Genomic DNA, 19,042 nt, shown 5'->3' on the forward strand with positions numbered 1-19,042 from the left:
GGGGGAGGAGTTCGAGTTGACTAAGGAATGCCACAGCTCGTTCGAAGATCTAAAGAAGGTGATGGCCGAACTATAGTAGTTCGTTATGTATGTTCCAAAGTCTCTTATTTACCAAAGATACCATGTTTCTAGAAATATTGAAATGAAGATACGTAATGTAGGGCATATCTAGGTTTCCAATCAATTAAGTAATGCAAGAGTAAATCTCGAGTTGTAATTGGAGTTGAAAACTACCTCTAAGTCTCTTTTATAAATATCGGGTTACAAAATTTTGAACAATTCACGTTTCTTTCGGAACTCGACTCTCCTTTTCTTTTATGCACCGGAAAACTATTGTCCATATACTTTTTTCCGGTGTATCCATTTGTGAAGGAATATATATATATATATATATATATATATATATATATATATATATATATATATATATATATATATATATATATATATATATATAATAACACGGTTATGGCTCGATTTTTAATAATAACTATTGAAATTTGTAACTGATTTTCAGACTTTTTAATTAGCAACGTAGATCTATTGGACACGTGGCGTCTTCTTAAAACACGTAATCTGTATTGACGCATTATTCTATTTCTAAAATACACCATAAAAGTGTCCTATTTTTTTAAAAAAAAAATCCAACATGGCCAAGAAAAAAAAATGCCCCTCGTTATCAATTACTCCCTCCGTTCCCTCTTAAGTGTCGTTTTTGGCTTTGCACAGGGATTAAGAAGCTTAATAAATGTGTCTTGATTTTAGGTAAAATATATTAGAAAGACTAAAATAACCTTGATTATTTAATGATGTGATAAGAGAGGGTTAATCCTTATAGTTGAATTAATAAGGTTAAAACAGGAAAAAATGCATTTAATGCAGTATTGGAAATCTAAAGTGACAGATAATATGGAACAAAAATATTTTAAAAAAGAGACAGTTATTATGGAACAGAGGGAGTATTATCAAGTAGCGAAGATTCGGTTATACAAGTCCTAAGACAAAACTCTGCGCCAAACAAATAACTTTATGCGGTGCCTACAAAATTGAAAAAATCAACTTAATTGCGAGCTTGGTCATAGTCAATGATTTGCAAGGCTTTGTGCAGGCCCACAAACTTATTGACCAAAGTCAACATATGTTGCGGTGGACATATTGACACGTGGACTTTATTGACCAAAACAATTACGAAACATTACCAACATATGATTGATGTTTGAAATTCGCAGGAAAAAAAAATCTTATCTCGGAGAGGGTAATTTGAAAAATGGTGGTACTTCAACCCTAACCACCGGTTGAATCTTCTGCTGCAACGTATTTTTTTTTTATTTTTCTAAAACTTCTACATGTTAATCGAAGTGGAAAAATATGTTATAATACAAAAAAAGAGTCACGTGGCAACAAAAGACCCACATAATATTTATCACAGGGTGTACTGTACGGTCAAAGAAGCCGGGAAAATGGCGCGTCCTCTAAAATGATTTTTAGAGGTTTATGAATTAAATAGTACAAAATAAGTCTATACTTGTTGAATTTAAATAAAAGTGGTCTTTACAAATAAGCTCATCAATGGATATTTATTCATAAAGAAACGAGACAAAAAACTCATTTACCAATAAGTCGATACATGGTCCAGATTTTTGTAAAGGACTAAAATAACCCCTCATACTTTAATATGATCCAATTTCATCCTTCACTTTATTTAACCTCAATTTGACCCCAAATTTCACAAATTATTCAATTTTGACCAAAATTTTTTTTTTATTTTCAAAAAAAAAAATTCAAAAACTTTTTTTTTCCCGCCAGATTCTGGCGTTGACCGGCGGTCAACGCCGGTCTCCGGCGTTCACTTTTTCGATATATTTGACATTTATCAAGCGGGTTAGCCTGTTGGGCTAGTTATGAGTTTGACCCGGGGTGCGATCGAAAATAAGTCATGTATACGATAAATATGTTACAACGAAATACAATTTTGTTCTTAATGATTAATGTATTGGCAACGTTTAATGTGTTGCAACGGCATATATTCGTTCTAATTAATAAATGTATTAGCAACGATAGATTTCTGGCAACAAAATAAATTCGTTGGTAGTAATCAAAGAATTTGCAACAGTTACAAAATAGAGAGTTTGACCTAGGATGCGATCGAAAATAAGTCATGTATACGATAAATATGTTACAACGAAATACAATTTTTTTCTTAATGATTTTGTTCTTAATGATTAATGTATTGGCAACGTTTAATGTGTTGCAACGGCATATATTCGTTGTAACTAATAAATGTATTAGCAACGATAGATTTCTGGCAACAAAATAAATTCGTTGGTAGTAATCAAAGAATTTGCAACGATTAAAAAATAGACTCGTTATTATTACTTAATGCATTGCCAACGATTAATATGTAGCAACGACATAACAATGTTGTCTTTAATGCATTATTGGCAACGATTTTTACATTTCGTTGCCCGGAACTTTTGGTGACAAGGAAACGGCAACGAAGGTGGCAACAAAATAATTTTGTTGCAAGAGGAATTGGCAACAAAATTAAAGTCTTTTGGCAACAAAACATATTGTTGCCAATTTGACAATTTCTTGTAGTGAGATTTGTGAGTTTTTAATTAAAATAGGGGTTGATTTGGATGGATGGATTTGGAAGAGGGATTTCAAATCCATAATAACAAATCTATTGAGGTTGTTTGAATTGAGTGATTTGACAAGAAATTTCAAATTCATAGCTCTCACTTTCGGTTGTCTTTTAAGGAATTATAGAGGATTTCAAATTCCTTCCTACTTCTAGCCATTTCAAATTCTCCCCGACTACGTTCATTTGAAATACATCAATCCAAAGACAACCTAGAATTAGTTAAAATATAGCATTTCTATAAATTAATTTGATTTATTTGTTCAAAATTGGATTTCACTCGGTTGTGTTTTTAGCATTCAATGTTCAGTACTTTCTTTTAATAATGACGGAACCCATAGCCAATCATATATGTGCACTGGGTAAACATGCACTATCGTATAATAGTTTGTATACAAACCATACAAGAGACGTAAATCATATTAGATTAACCATTATTTCAGTGCTGCGTACTTATTTTATTTTTCTTTTCTTAAGGAGGATAGTTACTGATCCCTCAATTTCCGCTTATCATGGTTGACCGCACAAATCATTTAATAGCTTTTACTAACATGAATAACTGCAAGGGTGATGTTTTACTTTTCTACTAAAACAATTGTTATTTATTAAATTCACAATTTATTAATATATATTGACATAAGCAATAATTGGAAGAAAAAAAAAAAGACCGAAGAAATTATGATATAAGGCGACAAAAAAATATATTAAAAAAATGATTATATATGAGTTTCGTGGGAGATGCAAACACTATATCCAATTGCATGGTTTGACTCTATAACGTACAAATGTTCCATGTAGACTGCACGTAGAACAGTCAACTTATTTCCTTCCCTTTATTTCAAACCCTTATTCATTAATTTATTCTTCCCAAGTTAAATAATATTTAATTTATATTTATATAAATATATGCCCCTTCACTTCATCCAAAAATAAACACACACACTACACACAAACTACTAAAACGGTTGAGTTATATATAGTAATATACTAACTATTACTCAAAAGGGTTGTCGGAAGAAACTAGAGATGTCTTCTCGCCGCCGCGGTAGTAAAGACGCTGTGAAGGTGGTGATAATCAACACGGAGTACGTCGAGACTGACGCCAGGAGCTTCAAATCTGTCGTTCAGAACCTCACCGGAAAAGACTCGACCATCTCCGCCTCTGCCGCCGCCGACCAACAGCCGCTACCCATGCGTCAGCCCGCCGTTCGTAGTAAACCGGTGTTGTCCAGGGGAATGTCGTTCAATGAATTCGAAAGAATGATTAAGGAGTTGCCTCCATTTGATGAACTATGATCTAGGCTTTAATTACTAGCCATATTTTTATTACTATTTACATTTTCAATTTTTTTTTGTTATATATATATTATTGGAATTTTTTCTTTTTCTTTTTTCTTTTCCCTTTGGGTGAGAAACGCCGCTCGCCAGGTTCGTTCGTAATATATATATATATATATATATATATATATATATATATATATATATATATATATATATATATATATATATATATATATATATATATATATATATATATATATATATGTTCTTTTTTAAACATTTAGGGCTCCGTTTGGTTGTCAAGCTAAACCATGATTAATTAGGATTTAATTTGATGTTTTGTATCCCTAATAAATTGTCGGGTCGACCCGCCAAAATTGTATAATCATGGCTTATCTTGCCTTTTAGTGAGTTTTTTTTTGTTGGACGTCCCGAGCTTCAATAAAATAATTGGGTTTGGGTTTAGATTATTTAATCTTTGTCTTGAGTAATCTTATTTTGGCAACCAAACAGGGCCTAGATCTATTAAATTATCTTCATATAAAAATACGTGATCGACCGATCTAGCGCGCTATTTGATTGATTACTCATCAATGGTTCACCAGAACGGTAGCGGATCGGACACTACCAATACGAGCATTAATGTTCCGGTCGATCTTTCCGTCACCTGTGACTTACTATCACTATATGTTCCGGTAGCAGACACTGCTGCTGCAATGTTTTTTTCTTTTCATTTTTGCAGACCATGGATGGGTCCACATTTCTCTAATCGGCACAATTGCAAATATTACTTTCATCGTCTTCCTCCTTTTGTAATACATGCATGATAAGATCAATGAATTTGTAATAATCATCTTCCTCCTTTTGATACATCAAATTTAATTTCTTACTCTGAGTCGCAAATTGTAGTGAACAAAAACTAAGTTTTGCATCTTTGCTTGGGTAAACAGCATAAAACCCCCATGTGTTAAGGAAAATATGTGCCAAATTTCACATGTGTTTTCTTTTTCTTGCGTAGAACATCCTTGTGTTTTATTTTACTTTGCACAAAATTCCATTTTCCTTTAAAAGTTAAGGCCGTTAACTATAGAATGGATTTTATGCATTTTTTTTCATAACAGAGGGGGGTTTAGTACATATTTTCTACAATACAATGGGATTTTATGCAAAATTCATTTATTCGTTAAAATTCCATATGATTTTTTTTTTAAATTAAGTCGAACACATTTATTCAGTTACAATATGAAAAATAAAAATTTAATAGGTGTGATGAATGTTTTTTTTAAATAAACTTTTATGTGATATAATTTATTAATGTATTTAAAAATTTTGATTTTGTAAAAACATATAATTATTTTATTAGAATTATTATTTTTTTGGGCTATATGCCAAACACCCTTTATTAGGATTTTAATTCTTGATAAATCATTTATTTATAAATGATATTTGAGATTAATCCAATGGGTCTGAAAAACCATATATGCCCCCACTAACTATTAATTAGTATAATTATTTAATTTTAAAAAAAATATACCCATAATCTACACCCAAATCTTCTCCAAAAAATATTCCCCTTATAATGCAAATTCACTTTTTTTTTTCCTTTTTTTTTGTTTAGTGGTTTTCTTTATTTCGATTTAAAAGAAAATTTTGTAATTATTTTATTTTTTATTTTATTTTATTTTCGGTTTTTTATTTTAATTTTTTTTCTTATTTATATATTTTCATGTTTTTTATTTTAATTTAAAAAAATGTTTTATTTTTATTTTCGTTTTTTCGTGGTTTTTATTTTTTCTTAATTTCAATTTTTTTTAAATGTTTTTTTTTATTTTCTTTCTAGTTTTTTTAAATAAAAACCACTCTATATAAACATGAAAACCACTTTGTATAACACAACTATATAAACCTGAAAACCACTCTTTATAACAACTATATAACATGAAAACCACTAAATTTATCGAAAATCACTATGAAATTAAAGTAAAATTATTATAAAATAAGCATAAATTTATCGAAAACCACTATGGAATTGAAGTAAAATTTACTATAAATTAAGCATAATCCACATTAAAAATAACATAATCCACTATTAAAATAGTGTAATCCACTGTTACATAAGTGTAATCCAGTATATGTCCATCCAAAACCACTATTAACAAATGTATACAAACAAATTCGACATCACTCCGGTGAACCTAAACCAAAAAGAAAAAAAAGGTAACGAATTGTCAGTTTAATTCATTCAAAAAATTCATTTCAATAGCACAAATTTAAAATTCACTACAAATTTATCAAAATTCACTACATAAGTATTGAAAACCACAATAATTTTTGAACAAATTTTCATAGTGGATTAGGTTAATTATTGAAAACCACTATAAAAATCTATACATGATTATTGAAAATCACTCTAAAATTATGTACATAATAATTGAAAACCCTAATAATTTTTGTACAGATGTTTATAGAGGATTAGGTTAATCTTCGAAACCAACTAAAATTTTAGGGAGACTAAAATTATTAGGAACGGACTAAAAGTTTATAGCAATGTAAAATACGATACCAATTCACCAATAAAATAAAAAATAAAAATACGGGGTAGTTATAATCTAAAAACAGATATTGAAAAATAAAAATAACGAAAATGAAAATGAAGATGTTGTTTACCTGGTACAACAATGCCACTTGTGTAAAATCTGTAAATTTATAATATTATTATAATAATGCTGAGGCAAGGGCAGAGGAGTAATAATCGATGGCGTAATGGTGCCGACCAAGATTCGGAAAAGGGGGAGCTTGTCCACGTCATCTTCATCGTCGAGAGTCTACAACTACAGGCTGAACAAGCGGGCAAGAATCGGGCCGGGTTAGGGATCAGACCCGGAAGATCCAGATCCAGCACACCGGCCCGTGCGTGGAGAACTGCCGCCTTGAGGAGCGCTGTCGACACGCCCAAGTTTTCCCAGAATGGGAAATCGACCCGACTCGTTTCGGCCCGGAAGCTGCGAGCTTCTCTCTCGGAGATGACGAGATGCCTTCGTCGGAAATGAGTGAGGTTGATTCGGAGGTGATGAATCGGCGGCAGCAGCAGAAGCAGAAGGAGGAGGAGGGCGGAGATGGTGTGGTCGTTCGGTGGGGCGGCGAGGGGGTAGACGTGAGTTGAGAGATATGGAGAGAGAAGATAAATGAATGAGACGGCTACGGGATAGAGAGTTATGGTTAGGTTAAAGATATTGAGAAAGGGTAAAATAGGTTATTAATAATATTTTTACTTAATAAAATACAATTGAATTTATCTAAAAAATGGGGGGAAAAAGGGATCTAGTGTAATGATACAATGCATATGAGGGGTTTTCCCTAATAACCCCTATTTTTTTTATAATTTATTACGGATTAATTATATGTGAAAAGAACATAAATAATTTGAGAAGTCGTTCCAACTTCCATCTCGAATATTATATTTTTAGTTTTTATATTTGAAACTGATAGATGTATTCGAAATTAATTTAAGAAAATAATTTGAATATTAAATGAATAAATTAATTTTGCCTAGAGCCCTTGTGTTGCAAAACCACGCACTAAATCCCCCTATATTACAAAAGACTTGCATAATCCCCTCTACAGTTAACGGTGTTAACTATTAACAGAAATAAGGATTTCATGCAAGATAAAATAAAACACAGAGGGTTTTACGCAATAAAAAGAACGCAGAGAAATTTGGTGCAGATTTATCGTAACATATGGGGGTTTTATGATCTTTGTGTGTATTAATGACAATGTACTAAATTATTAATCAGATGATGTACATGTTTCACTTGGGACTCTGGTCCTGATTTTCTAAGTACTATGTTCAACCACCATTCAATTGATATACAATAATAAATTATTATTTTTTCTTCATATTATGATTTGGCAGAAGCAGTATGCTAAAATATAACAAGTGATTTTTTTCGTTTTTCTTCAATGTATACAAAGTTTATATTATGTGTAATCAATAAAATTCATTTATGGATTAACAATTGATTTTGCATTTAAAATAAAATTGCTATAGTTGAAATGAATATAATTTAACTATTTAGAAGGGGGTTTTGCTATGTAGTGTCAAACATCTCTTATTTGACTCGATTAAAATTTAAGCTCGATTCAATTGCTTATCAAACAAAGCTCATACATAATTTTACAAGTTTGACAGAAAAATTCCGACCCCATTCATTTACGCTCCTGATTTATGGTGCAAATGAAAGTATATTTAAATCTGATTATATAATAACAACGTACAACTTTATTTTTATTGCAATACCCGATCCTTTTACACCCCTAATACTAAGGCATAGTTTATGATTCAAATTAAAATATATTTCACCCTTATTTAAATTAATAATAACAAAGTATAATTTTTTTATTTTATTGCAATTAAACTGATATAAAAAAAAAGATAAATATATCAATAAATTCGGAACACTTAAACAAGTACGTATCAGGCTATCAGCATCGGAAATCGGGTTGGACTAAGGTTGTGAGTGGTGAGAAGCCACGTCACCCATCGCTTACGTCATCTTCCAAACACTACAGAAACACACACTCTCATGCGTGTGTCTACTGTCTATTGGTACAAATCTAACCTCACTTCCTAATAAACTAATTTCCCTGAAGAAAAAAAGAAAAACTAATAAAATTTGCAATTAAACACTAACATTTGATAAAATGGGTAATTGGCACTTTACACCTATTTAGCACATTCCACCCTTAAATTAAAAAAATATCACTTTACACCCTTCAATTACTACTAACTTGGCAGATTGCACCCTGCGACGCTGTCCCATTGAAACTTGCATCGGAAAACTATTTGTCATCTTTGGGTTCTGTTGGGTAATCGAATTGCATTCTTAAAACAAAGTTTGAGATAACTCATATAATAGTTGAAACTGATGCTAACTTTTGCAGCGATTGTGGTTGGTGCAAATTTTAGACTAAAACTCTAATTTTGCAATAAATGAAAGATCGCTTAGAAAGTAAGTACGTAAAAATATACATTGTTTGTCCGGTGCAAAAATTAAGTTTCCGGTGAAATCCGTGCCGAAAAGATATTAAGGATGCACTTTGCCAAGCTAGTGGTAATTGGAGGGTCCAAAGTCTCATATTTATAAATTAAGTGAGCAACGCGCAAAATAGGTATATTTGGAGGGTGAAAATTGCTAAATCCCCAGATAAAATACAATCTTAAATACGAGGGGAAGAGGAATAGATAATATTATTGTAGGCACCAGGATAGGATAAAAATGATTAATCCCGAATTTGGATTTTAGTGATTTTGTGAAGACTTGAAAAAATAATATTTTTGAGTAGAGAAAGTAAAATACAAGTGTTTTGTGGATGGAAAAATTACTTCTCTTTTTTGATTTTTTTTTGTCTTTTTGTCTTGCTTACAATGATCTCTAGCACTCCATATTTATAGTGAGGAGTACATTAATCTACTAATAAATTACAAAATAACTCATACACTAACAACTCTTTTAATTCTAATTTAATACTTAGGAAAATCAAAAGACAATTGTCTATACATCTAGACAATAGTGCTTCAAATTCACATTTATTCAATCCTCCACTTCTTCCAACATGAATGCACACTTCTTCTAACATGAATGCCCACTTCTTCTAATATTGAATTGCCACTAATTTCAATATTGAATTCACATTAATTCAATTTATTCCAACATTGCCTCCCGTAAATTGAATTTGCTTTTGACTTCCAAACCTTCCACATTTTTTTCGAAAAAACGGGACCTCAAGTGGCTTCATGAAAATTTCCGCAAGAGATATAATTAAACGAATTGTATCAAGTCTTGAAACGGGAGCAAATACCTCATTGAAGTCTTCTCCTTCTTTTTGTTTGTATCCTTTTGCAACAAGCCTCGCCTTGTATTTGTTGATGGAACCATCAAGATTGGTTTTTGTTTTGAACACCCATTTCACACCAATAGGAGATTTGTGTGAAGGTAAAAGTGTGAGCTCCCAAGTTTCATTTTTTTCAATCGCCTTGATCTCTTCGCTTGATTCCACTTTTCTTCTTTTGAGGCTTCTTCAAAAGAGATTGGATCCTCCCCGGCAAAGAATGCAAAGAAAATAGGATTTGTTGCATTCACCTCCTCCGTTTCATCATAGAGTTCTCTCAAACTCCTCGTTTTTCTTGGCGGGGGTGATGGTGAATTTTGTGGAGATTCATTTTCACCATCATTTGGTTGCATTGCTTGAGAATAGCCTTCTTCGTCTCCAAGGGTCGGCCAAGTTAATGATTCTGAATTTTTTGAAAAATCATAAGAGGATTTTTCATCAAAACGAACATCCCGACTTATCACAATTTTTTTCGTTTGAGGATTGTAAAGCTTGTAAGCTTTTGACCTCTCACTATACCCAATGAAAATGCATTTTTCGGCTTTATCGTCGAGTTTGGTCCTTATAGCATTTGGAATATGTGAATATGCAAGACAACCAAATGTTTTAAGATGACTAACATTTGGCTTCTTACCATACCACACCTCATTGGGAGTAGAATTCTCCAAGCTCTTCGTCGGTGATCGGTTGATCAAATAAACGGCACAAGCAACCGCTTCAGCCCAAAACTCCGATGGAATATTCTTATTTTTCAACATACACCGAACCATATCCATGATTGTTCGATTCTTTCGCTCCGCCACGCCATTTTGTTGAGGTGTATACCGGGCCGTCAATTCATGTCTAATCCCATGGATTCGACAAAAATCTTCAAATAAAGAAGATAAATATTCTCCACCACGATCACTCCTCAAATTTTTTATTTTGAAACCGGAAAATTTCTCAACTTGGATTTTAAAATCTTTGAAGCATGAAAGAGTTTCGGATTTTTCTTTCACAAAATAAGCCCAAACTTTTCTTGTAAAATCATCAATAAATAACAAGAAATACCGATTACCACCGAGAGAGGGAACTTGAAATGGTCCACAAAGGTCACTATGAATGAGCTCCAATGGTGATTGTGATTTCCAATTTGATTTGGAAGGAAATGGCTCTCGGTGTTGCTTCCCCAATTGGCATTCTTCACAAATTTCGTCCATGGCTTTAATGTTCGGCAATCCTTGAACAATTGTTTTGTTTGATAACTCCTTCAAACTTTGGAAATTAAGATGCCCGAACCGGTCATGCCACAACTTTGAAACATCGTCCTTCACGGTTAAATGGCAAGAGGCTTCAAAATTATCAAGTTTGATCGGAAAAATATTATTTCCGGTCATACCGATATTTGCAATGTGCTGATCCTTCTTTTTCAAAACGCAAGTGAAGTCGTCGAAAAACATATTGAAACCTTTCCTCATCAAGTGACCAACACTTAGCAAATTACTTGCCAAGTTAGGTACATAGTAAACCTCGGACATTGTTTCGACTTTTCCGAATTTTGTTTTGAAGATAATTTCTCCAACACCTTCTAATGCGTAGGTATATCCATCTCCAAGCGTAACTGTCCCATGGCTAGCTTCGACGAGATTTGAGAATAATTTTGTATTCCCCGTCATGTGCTTGCTCGCACCACTATCCAAATACCAAGTATTTTCAAAGCTACCGTTAGATGCAATCAATAAAGTCTCCATATTTTCGACTTTATTTTCATGCAAATAACCAACTTCTTGCCTTTTTTCTGGATATTTTTTCCAACAATCATTGATTTTGTGTCCCGGTTTATGACAATAATGACACTCAACGTAAGGTCTTGTACCTTTATATGATCCTCGTCCTCGGCCTCTTCCTCTTTGAAAATTGTTCGGAAAATATTTCTCCTCCTCTTTCGCCTCTTCATTTGATTTGGCTTGTCCACGGTAATTGTTGTAAGAGTTTCTTCCTCCTCTTATTTGGCCACGACCTCGGCCACGACCACGGAACGAGTCACGGCCTCCCGTGAATGTAACTCGGGATTTTAATGCTTGATCCGGAGAAGAAATTTGAGGATTTCTTTGAAGGATCCTTGCTTCGTGCGCCTCCAATCGTCCTTGTAGACTCTCTAACGCCATTGATGAGAGATCTTGTGACTCTTCAATAGCCACAACAACATGATCAAATTTCACCGGCAAGCTTCGCATAATTTTTTCGACAACCCTTTGGGTTTCCATGACTTCGCCATTTGTCGCCATTTGATTTACAAGAGAGGTGATTCTTGTAAAATATTCAACAATTTTTTCGTTTTCTTTCATCTCCAATTTTTCGAATTCAGCCCTCAAAGATTGCAAACGAACCTTCTTTACTTCATTTTTCCCGGCATAGGTTGTTTGTAGAATTTCCCATGCCTCCATGGAACTACTCGCCTTGGTTAGTCTTTCATAGACGGGAATTTCGATGGCTTGATATATTTGGAAAAGAGCTTTTCGATCTTTTTGCCTTTCTGTTCTCAAAGCTTGCCTTTGTGCATTCGTCAATTGATCCTCATTTTCGGGAGTCTGAACACCTTCTTCAACAACGCTCCAAATGTCTTGAGATTCAAGACAAAGCTTCATAAGATTACTCAAATAATCGAATTTTTCTCCATTGAAACGAGGTATAAGAGAAGCAAGGTTGGTGGACATTTTTAAGATGGCTCTGATACCAATTTGTAGGCACCAGGATAGGATAAAAATGATTAATCCCGAATTTGGATTTTAGTGATTTTGTGAAGACTTGAAAAAATAATATTTTTGAGTAGAGAAAGTAAAATACAAGTGTTTTGTGGATGGAAAAATTACTTCTCTTTTATGGTTTTTTTTGTCTTTTTGTCTTGCTTACAATGATCTCTAGCACTCCATATTTATAGTGAGGAGTACATTAATCTACTAATAAATTACAAAATAACTCATACACTAACAACTCTTTTAATTCTAATTTAATACTTAGAAAAATCAAAAGACAATTGTCTATACATCTAGACAATAGTGCTTCAAATTCACATTTATTCAATCCTCCACTTCTTCCAACATGAATGCACACTTCTTCTAACATGAATGCCCACTTCTTCTAATATTGAATTGCCACTAATTTCAATATTGAATTCACATTAATTCAATTTATTCCAACAATTATATCTAAAATATCTACATTATTGTTAAAAACAGCTTTATCCAAATATTAAAAAATAAAAATAAAAATTATATGCACTACTTGACTGTAACAAAATTGATGCAAGTTAAATTTCCCTGAAAAAAAAAAAAACATATTAGCAGCTGTAGATCTTGAGTTCTGAGAGAAAGAATCAAGAAACCTTACTGAATTCGCAAGAAAAAAGATATGAGGTACCGGCGGCGATGATTGAAAGGCAAGGGGCGGCGGCGCCGCCACCATTGGTGGTATCAAGACCGGCCGAGGTCAGTCTGAATAGCCCGGTTTTGATACCATCAACGGTGGTAGCTCCACCGTCAGCCACCGCGTCAACACGCTTCGAAAACTCTGCGGCCACCCAATCTCCGAGCACGCAATCCTGCTTTATAAGGATAAACTATTTTATTTATTTATTTATTTATTTTAAATTAAAGACTTATGTTTGGGTGTCAAGTTGTACTTTTTGATTTTTGCAGTACTGGGCTTTTGCCAAAACAATAGTTCTGCAGTACTCTTGAATCATAATACAGTACAATTATATCGCTGCTCTGAAATGGTGGAAAATAATATAAAATGCCGAAATTATATTATTTTCCGTTCCTTTTCTTTTCCATTTTAAATTAAACTATAGGGCAAATTACGGCCACCCGTGAGTTATGGGCAAATTACGAAAACCTTCCTCTTGGTTGGGTAATTACAATCACTCATCAATTATGTATTATCTACGAAACTATTCTTTTAGGGGTAAATTTAGTGATGTTAAATCGGTAAAATCGAACCGAAATTTCAGTACGCCAACACTTCATGCTGTTTACCGAACGAAATATACAATTTGTTTCGGTAAATAAACTAATTACATAAATTTTATGTCAAAATATTTAAAAGAAGGGTGGCTGCAATTACCCAAACAAGAGGTATTTTTTCGTAGTTTGACTATACCTCAGGGGTGTCTGTAATTTGCTCTAAACTATTTTCTTCCATCCCCAACAGAATTTCGATCCTAAAAATTCGAAGAAAACAAATCACAATGAATTATGGAAAAATATGTTTTCTTACAAAAAATAAAATAAAAAATTAACTACATTGTATGAGTGATGGATTTTTTTTTAATTGTAATTAATGAAAATATTTGGTAGAAATCTTTGGAAGAAAATATAATTTTCAAAAATCTTGATACTAAAATAGTTGAATGATTTTTTTTTTTTGCTCTTTTTGGTTTTTCGTAGAATATTATGAATATTGAAAAATAATTAATTTGACATTTGACATACTAAAATATACTAATAAAATAATTAAATGACTTCATTAGCTTTACAAGTTTAGTTGGGTCTATATTATGCACAGTTTTTTGTGTTTCGATTGCGCAAAGTTCTATAAATATTTTTCAAGATTGCAAAATGCCAGAAAACTATATTTCAGGATGCAAAGTGTTATTAAGCCAATAAATTATATTTTATTTTGATAGAGAAGTTTATTAATTTGATTTGAGTACCGAAATCGGTTTGCTTCACATTGGTCTTGTCTTGTGACTCTTTGTCTAATTGCAATTTGCAATTAAATAACATTCATTTTATTTTATTATTTTTTTCTCTCTCTTTGATAACATTGTGTTAATCGGATAGTATAGACTACTAACATATTTGATTAGAATTTTTTATTTTTATTTCTTAACAAATTTGATCAGAATGATTCAAAGTAGCTCCAACCCCTCAGAAAAAAGGAAAACAAAAAAAAAATAGATTATGCTATTAAATGCTAACATCTAATTAATACTAGTCCCTCAAATACAATTCAGGATCTGTCGAACTTACACGTAGTGAAATACACTTTCTAATTATACTATCCACGACTATTGTAGTGTGACCAGAAACGGAAAATACAATATAATATGTGAAATACTATTTTCATTATTGAAAATATATAAATCATATATTTTTTTTCTGTAGGAGTTACAAATTTACAATGTGATTACCAATGTGTTAATTTGTTTAAGGTTTAGCATGTTTTGTTTGTACTTGGTACTGCATGATATAAAAGCAGTTAGTTGGTAGTATTATTTTGTACTTCGTACTACATGACACAAAAAAGTAGTACTAACTAATTTCACCAATCAAATAGTTACCTAACTATGTACACAAATTAAATTATGTCATATCTCATTTGAGAATTGATTCCCTAATAGCCAATCTGAGATCACCTATGTACTAATTGATTATCACTTATGGGGCCCACCCCGATCTTCGCAGTTCCATGAAAGAGGCTGCGATAGGCGGGATGGGCCTCAAGGTGAAGCGATCCAGTTGAAAGCCCAATCGAGCCAGGCCCAGCTCGCCCGAAGCCCGCGAGATACGAATAGAAGGGAGTAGGCGGTAGCTTGATCAGCGTCTCATAGAAGAAACGCGATACCCCGCTGATATCATAAATAAACCAAGTCTTATAGTAAAGTAGTATCAATTAATATAGGGGTAAGGGAAACAATCGTTATAGAAACAATTTTATATTCTCTTCTAAACTCTTTCTTACATTGATTAAATTACATTTGTTGTCTCACATACGGCGGCGGGTCCAAGATCCGACGTCCGGTGTACATTCCGACAGTTTAAAAGGAATAGAGTTTGGAGTGAGGTCTTGAGGGTGTGGATTCTACACCATCAGATATTATAGTATTTGTACATTGAAATTTTTATGATCTTACATTTAACAGCATTAGTATTGCAAATAGCCGCATACTTTGCACTATTCTCATGTATAAAATGAGTAGCTAGTTTTAGCTCACTTGCGACTGGGTTTTTATTTTATGCTTGCGCGGTGCGCCTAAAGAGTATTTAGGCAGGGGCCGAGGTTGGGATTTGGCTAGGATGGTCTTGAGCCCTCTCTTAATTAAAATGTATTCCATTATATTATAAGCATAATTGTATTCAGCTAATTTCATTTTTATTAATTAGCCCATAAAAACTCAAATCAAGTCAAAAAAAAGTTCTAAATGTTTTGTACTTTTTTATTTTTATTTTTCCATTTTACCTATTTTCTAATTTTGTTAATTTTTATGTAAAATTCCACGCCGTAATAAATTCATGAACTCCCCACTGTGCACCTGCTTCGTGAAAAATGTCCCAAGTAACCGTACGATGAAGAAACTCGTGCGTATAACAACTGAAAAAAGGCGGACCATATGGTACTACTAATTTTTCAATAACATTTCTAATTTTACAAGAAATTAAATATATATATATATATATATATATATATATATATATATATATATATATATATATATATATATTTCCATTAATTTACTATACTTTCAAACTACAAAACAAAACTAACAGAAGAAGAATTAATTTATAACCAAAAAAACAAAAAGAAAAAATCACGAAAGAGTACAACCCAAATTAAAAACCAATTAATTCCACTAGTACACCCAAATTTCAGAATTGTATATATATTATATATAGATTCACATCTCCGGTACAGCTCCGACGATGACGTCACGATGACGAAAAAAGAAGATTATAATTGGTCTGAATGACGTCAGCATCCTCTTGAGCCATATTCAGCCACGCTTCAATCCCATCACCAGATTTCGATCCCATAAAGAATATTAAATTCTTCCTCGTCGGAACTCCGATTATCGAAACCCAGACGGGCTTACCCCACCCGTAGTCCGCCTCGTAAGCCGGCATCCTGCACCAGCTCGTGAAACAGCATATCTCCAGTGTTTTACTCCCATCCTTAAAAGATGGATCGTTCTCCTCCGTGCCGGAATAATGTTCGAGGAATTCGTCTCCGTTTTCGAGCTTTCCAACGTATTCGGCGTCGGCTTTTCTTATTGCCTCTCTCAGCTTCAATACGACGTCGTAGTAGCTGTAGTTTCGTTCTTCTTCCGCCGCCGCCGCCGCGGCGGTGGTCATCGCCATTGACCTCGCGCATGCGTTCCCGAAAACCTGATTTGGAAGCGGAGGGTTCGCTCGTGATCTTATATCCACCGCGTGGATGGCGGCGAAAGCCCTGTTTTTTCCTCCGTTGTTATTCTTGCCACCTTCCGCCGCCACCGCGGCGGAAGATGCTCCGATGAGGTGTTTCCATATGAAGGCGGAGACGGCCTCCACCCTGGTGGGCTTCTCCACCTCCGGCCCAGCGGCGGCTTTTTTCAGGGCGGCGAGTTTTTGCTCGTCGAATATCAACCTCTTCGTTACGATCTTTTCCGGCGGCGGCGGCTGCGGAGATGGTGCCTCTGGCGGGAAAGACCTGGAGAAATCCGCCGGAGGGAAACGGGTGGCCAAATCGAAGGTGGGCTCGATAAAATCAACAGTCTTCGCATCCCGGCGGCAAACCGCCGCCCATGCATTCACGAAATTCACCAGCGACATCGCATCCGCCACCCTGTGCGACATGCAGACGCCGACGGCCACTCCCTTACACCCGAAGAAGCTGAGCTGCACCGCCAGAGGCACGTCTCCGCCGCCGTACGGCGCCGCCGGCACGTACTTTGCCAGCTCCTCCACGACGGGATTCTCCACCACGTCGGAGATTCTATCCTCGCTAAACCGGGCTTCCGAGTACTCAGCTCCGGCGTCGTTGCATTCAACGCAAGATTCCTCCGGCCGGATTCTCCCGGCGAGTGGATAATACAGAGCTAAAACATCGGAGAGTGATCGTTTCAGCTTTCGAGAGGTCTCGTCGGAACCCTCATGGCAGTTATTATCATTAGCTTCGAAGTAGAGAATTATGTGAGTGTACGTTGGCGGCGCTAGTTGGTCGAGAAACGATAGCCGGAGATTTTTCCGGTGCGGCGGAGTCGGAGAAGATGGTTTAATCATTTCCACACCTATATTTATATTTTCTCTCACCATTTTTATTTATTTTAATTTATGTTTTTTTTTTGGATCAAGAGAGTTAATTCTTGAAGTGGTGAAGAATGTTGTACTTCTTTGTTACCTTTATATATCAGTTGGTTGGTTGTTGGTTATTGGTTATCTGACGTGTATCCTCATTTGCTTACTTTAGTGTAACGTTTATATTTCATATTACATAGTTTATTATACTAATTAAGTTGGGTTAAAATAATATTTCATATATTATGAATTTTAATATAAAAGATAATGCATATATTTAATTTCCAAATGGATAGTGCACACTTTTTCGAGAGCGGCTAAGAAGATGGAGTATTATGTCAACGTGGTAGGTGAAATAAAGAATTTATCTACTTAGTATTTTTTTTCTTATTTAATTTCTTTACGTGTAACATGTGAAAATGAAGGCGTCAACTAATTAATGAGAAGTTTTCAGACAATGATGATACAAAAGCAACTTATCTAAGTTTAATAATCATTAAACTCGTATTTTTTTTTTTTTTCGAATTTTTTTTTTCCTGAAATTTTTTTCCGGCCGGTCAACTGCCGTTGACCGCCGGGTCTCCGGCGTTGACTTTTTTTTTTTTTTTTTTTTTATAATTTTGTTTTTTCTGAAAAAAAATATTTTAATTAATATTACTGTCTTGGCTGCTAAATTAACGTCTCCGGCAGTTATTTAACTGTCGGAGACAGTAATTTAACTGTTAATTGACTTTTTTTTTTTTCTTCAAAATTTTTTTAATTAATATTACTGTATTTGTTGCTAAATTACTGTCTCCAGCAGTTATTTAATTGTCGGAGACAGTAATTTAACTGTTAACTGACTTTTTTATTCTTAAAAAAAGTATTTTTAATTAATATTACTGTATTCGTTGCTAAATTACTGTCTCCGGCAGTTATTTAACTGTCTGCGGAGACAGTAATTTAACTGTTAATTGACTTTTTTTTTTAATAATTTTTTTCCTTAAAAAAATTATTTTAATTAATATTATTGCCTTGGATGTTAAATTACTGTCTCCAACAGTAATTTAACTGTCTTAGACAATAATATTAATAATATTCATAATATTACTGTCTCAAACAGTAATATTACTGTCTGAGACAGTAATTTAGTAGCTAAGACAGTAATATTAATTAAAATATATTTTTCTAAGAAAAACAATTCAAAAAATAA

The 19,042-nt window shown here is 33.6% G+C and overlaps 2 protein-coding genes and 1 long non-coding RNA gene across 3 annotated transcripts; 1 reads left to right on the plus strand and 2 right to left on the minus strand.

Annotated features, from left to right (window-relative positions):
- Positions 1-3,667: 3,667 nt before the first annotated feature.
- LOC105970267 (VQ motif-containing protein 10) lies at positions 3,668-3,937 on the plus strand. The gene has a single exon (XM_088821347.1). The coding sequence runs from the start codon at positions 3,668-3,670 to the stop codon at positions 3,935-3,937; it is 270 nt and encodes an 89-aa protein (XP_088677473.1).
- Positions 3,938-8,296: 4,359 nt separating this feature from the next.
- LOC148768789 (uncharacterized) lies at positions 8,297-13,576 on the minus strand. The gene is made up of 2 exons (XR_016033263.1): positions 13,184-13,576; positions 8,297-8,569 (listed from the first exon to the last, which is right to left on the minus strand). It is a non-coding gene; the product is annotated as an uncharacterized LOC148768789 (long non-coding RNA).
- A 2,831-nt stretch (positions 13,577-16,407) lies between these two features.
- Positions 16,408-17,922, minus strand: LOC105970266 (stemmadenine O-acetyltransferase). Its single transcript, XM_012995076.2, has one exon. The coding sequence runs from the start codon at positions 17,866-17,868 to the stop codon at positions 16,504-16,506; it is 1,365 nt and encodes a 454-aa protein (XP_012850530.2). The 5' UTR covers positions 17,869-17,922; the 3' UTR covers positions 16,408-16,503.
- Between the last annotated feature and the right edge of the window lie 1,120 nt (positions 17,923-19,042).

This window comes from Erythranthe guttata, chromosome 8, assembly GCF_056151865.1.
Source record: "Erythranthe guttata isolate IM_541 chromosome 8, IM_541, whole genome shotgun sequence".
In the NCBI taxonomy this organism is placed as follows: domain Eukaryota; kingdom Viridiplantae; phylum Streptophyta; class Magnoliopsida; order Lamiales; family Phrymaceae; genus Erythranthe; species Erythranthe guttata.

Coding starts and splice junctions, on each gene's coding strand:
- LOC105970266 (XM_012995076.2), bottom strand. CDS start 17,868: ATGGTGAGAGAAAATATAAATATAGGTGTGGAAATGATTAAACCATCT.
- LOC105970267 (XM_088821347.1), top strand. CDS start 3,668: ATGTCTTCTCGCCGCCGCGGTAGTAAAGACGCTGTGAAGGTGGTGATA.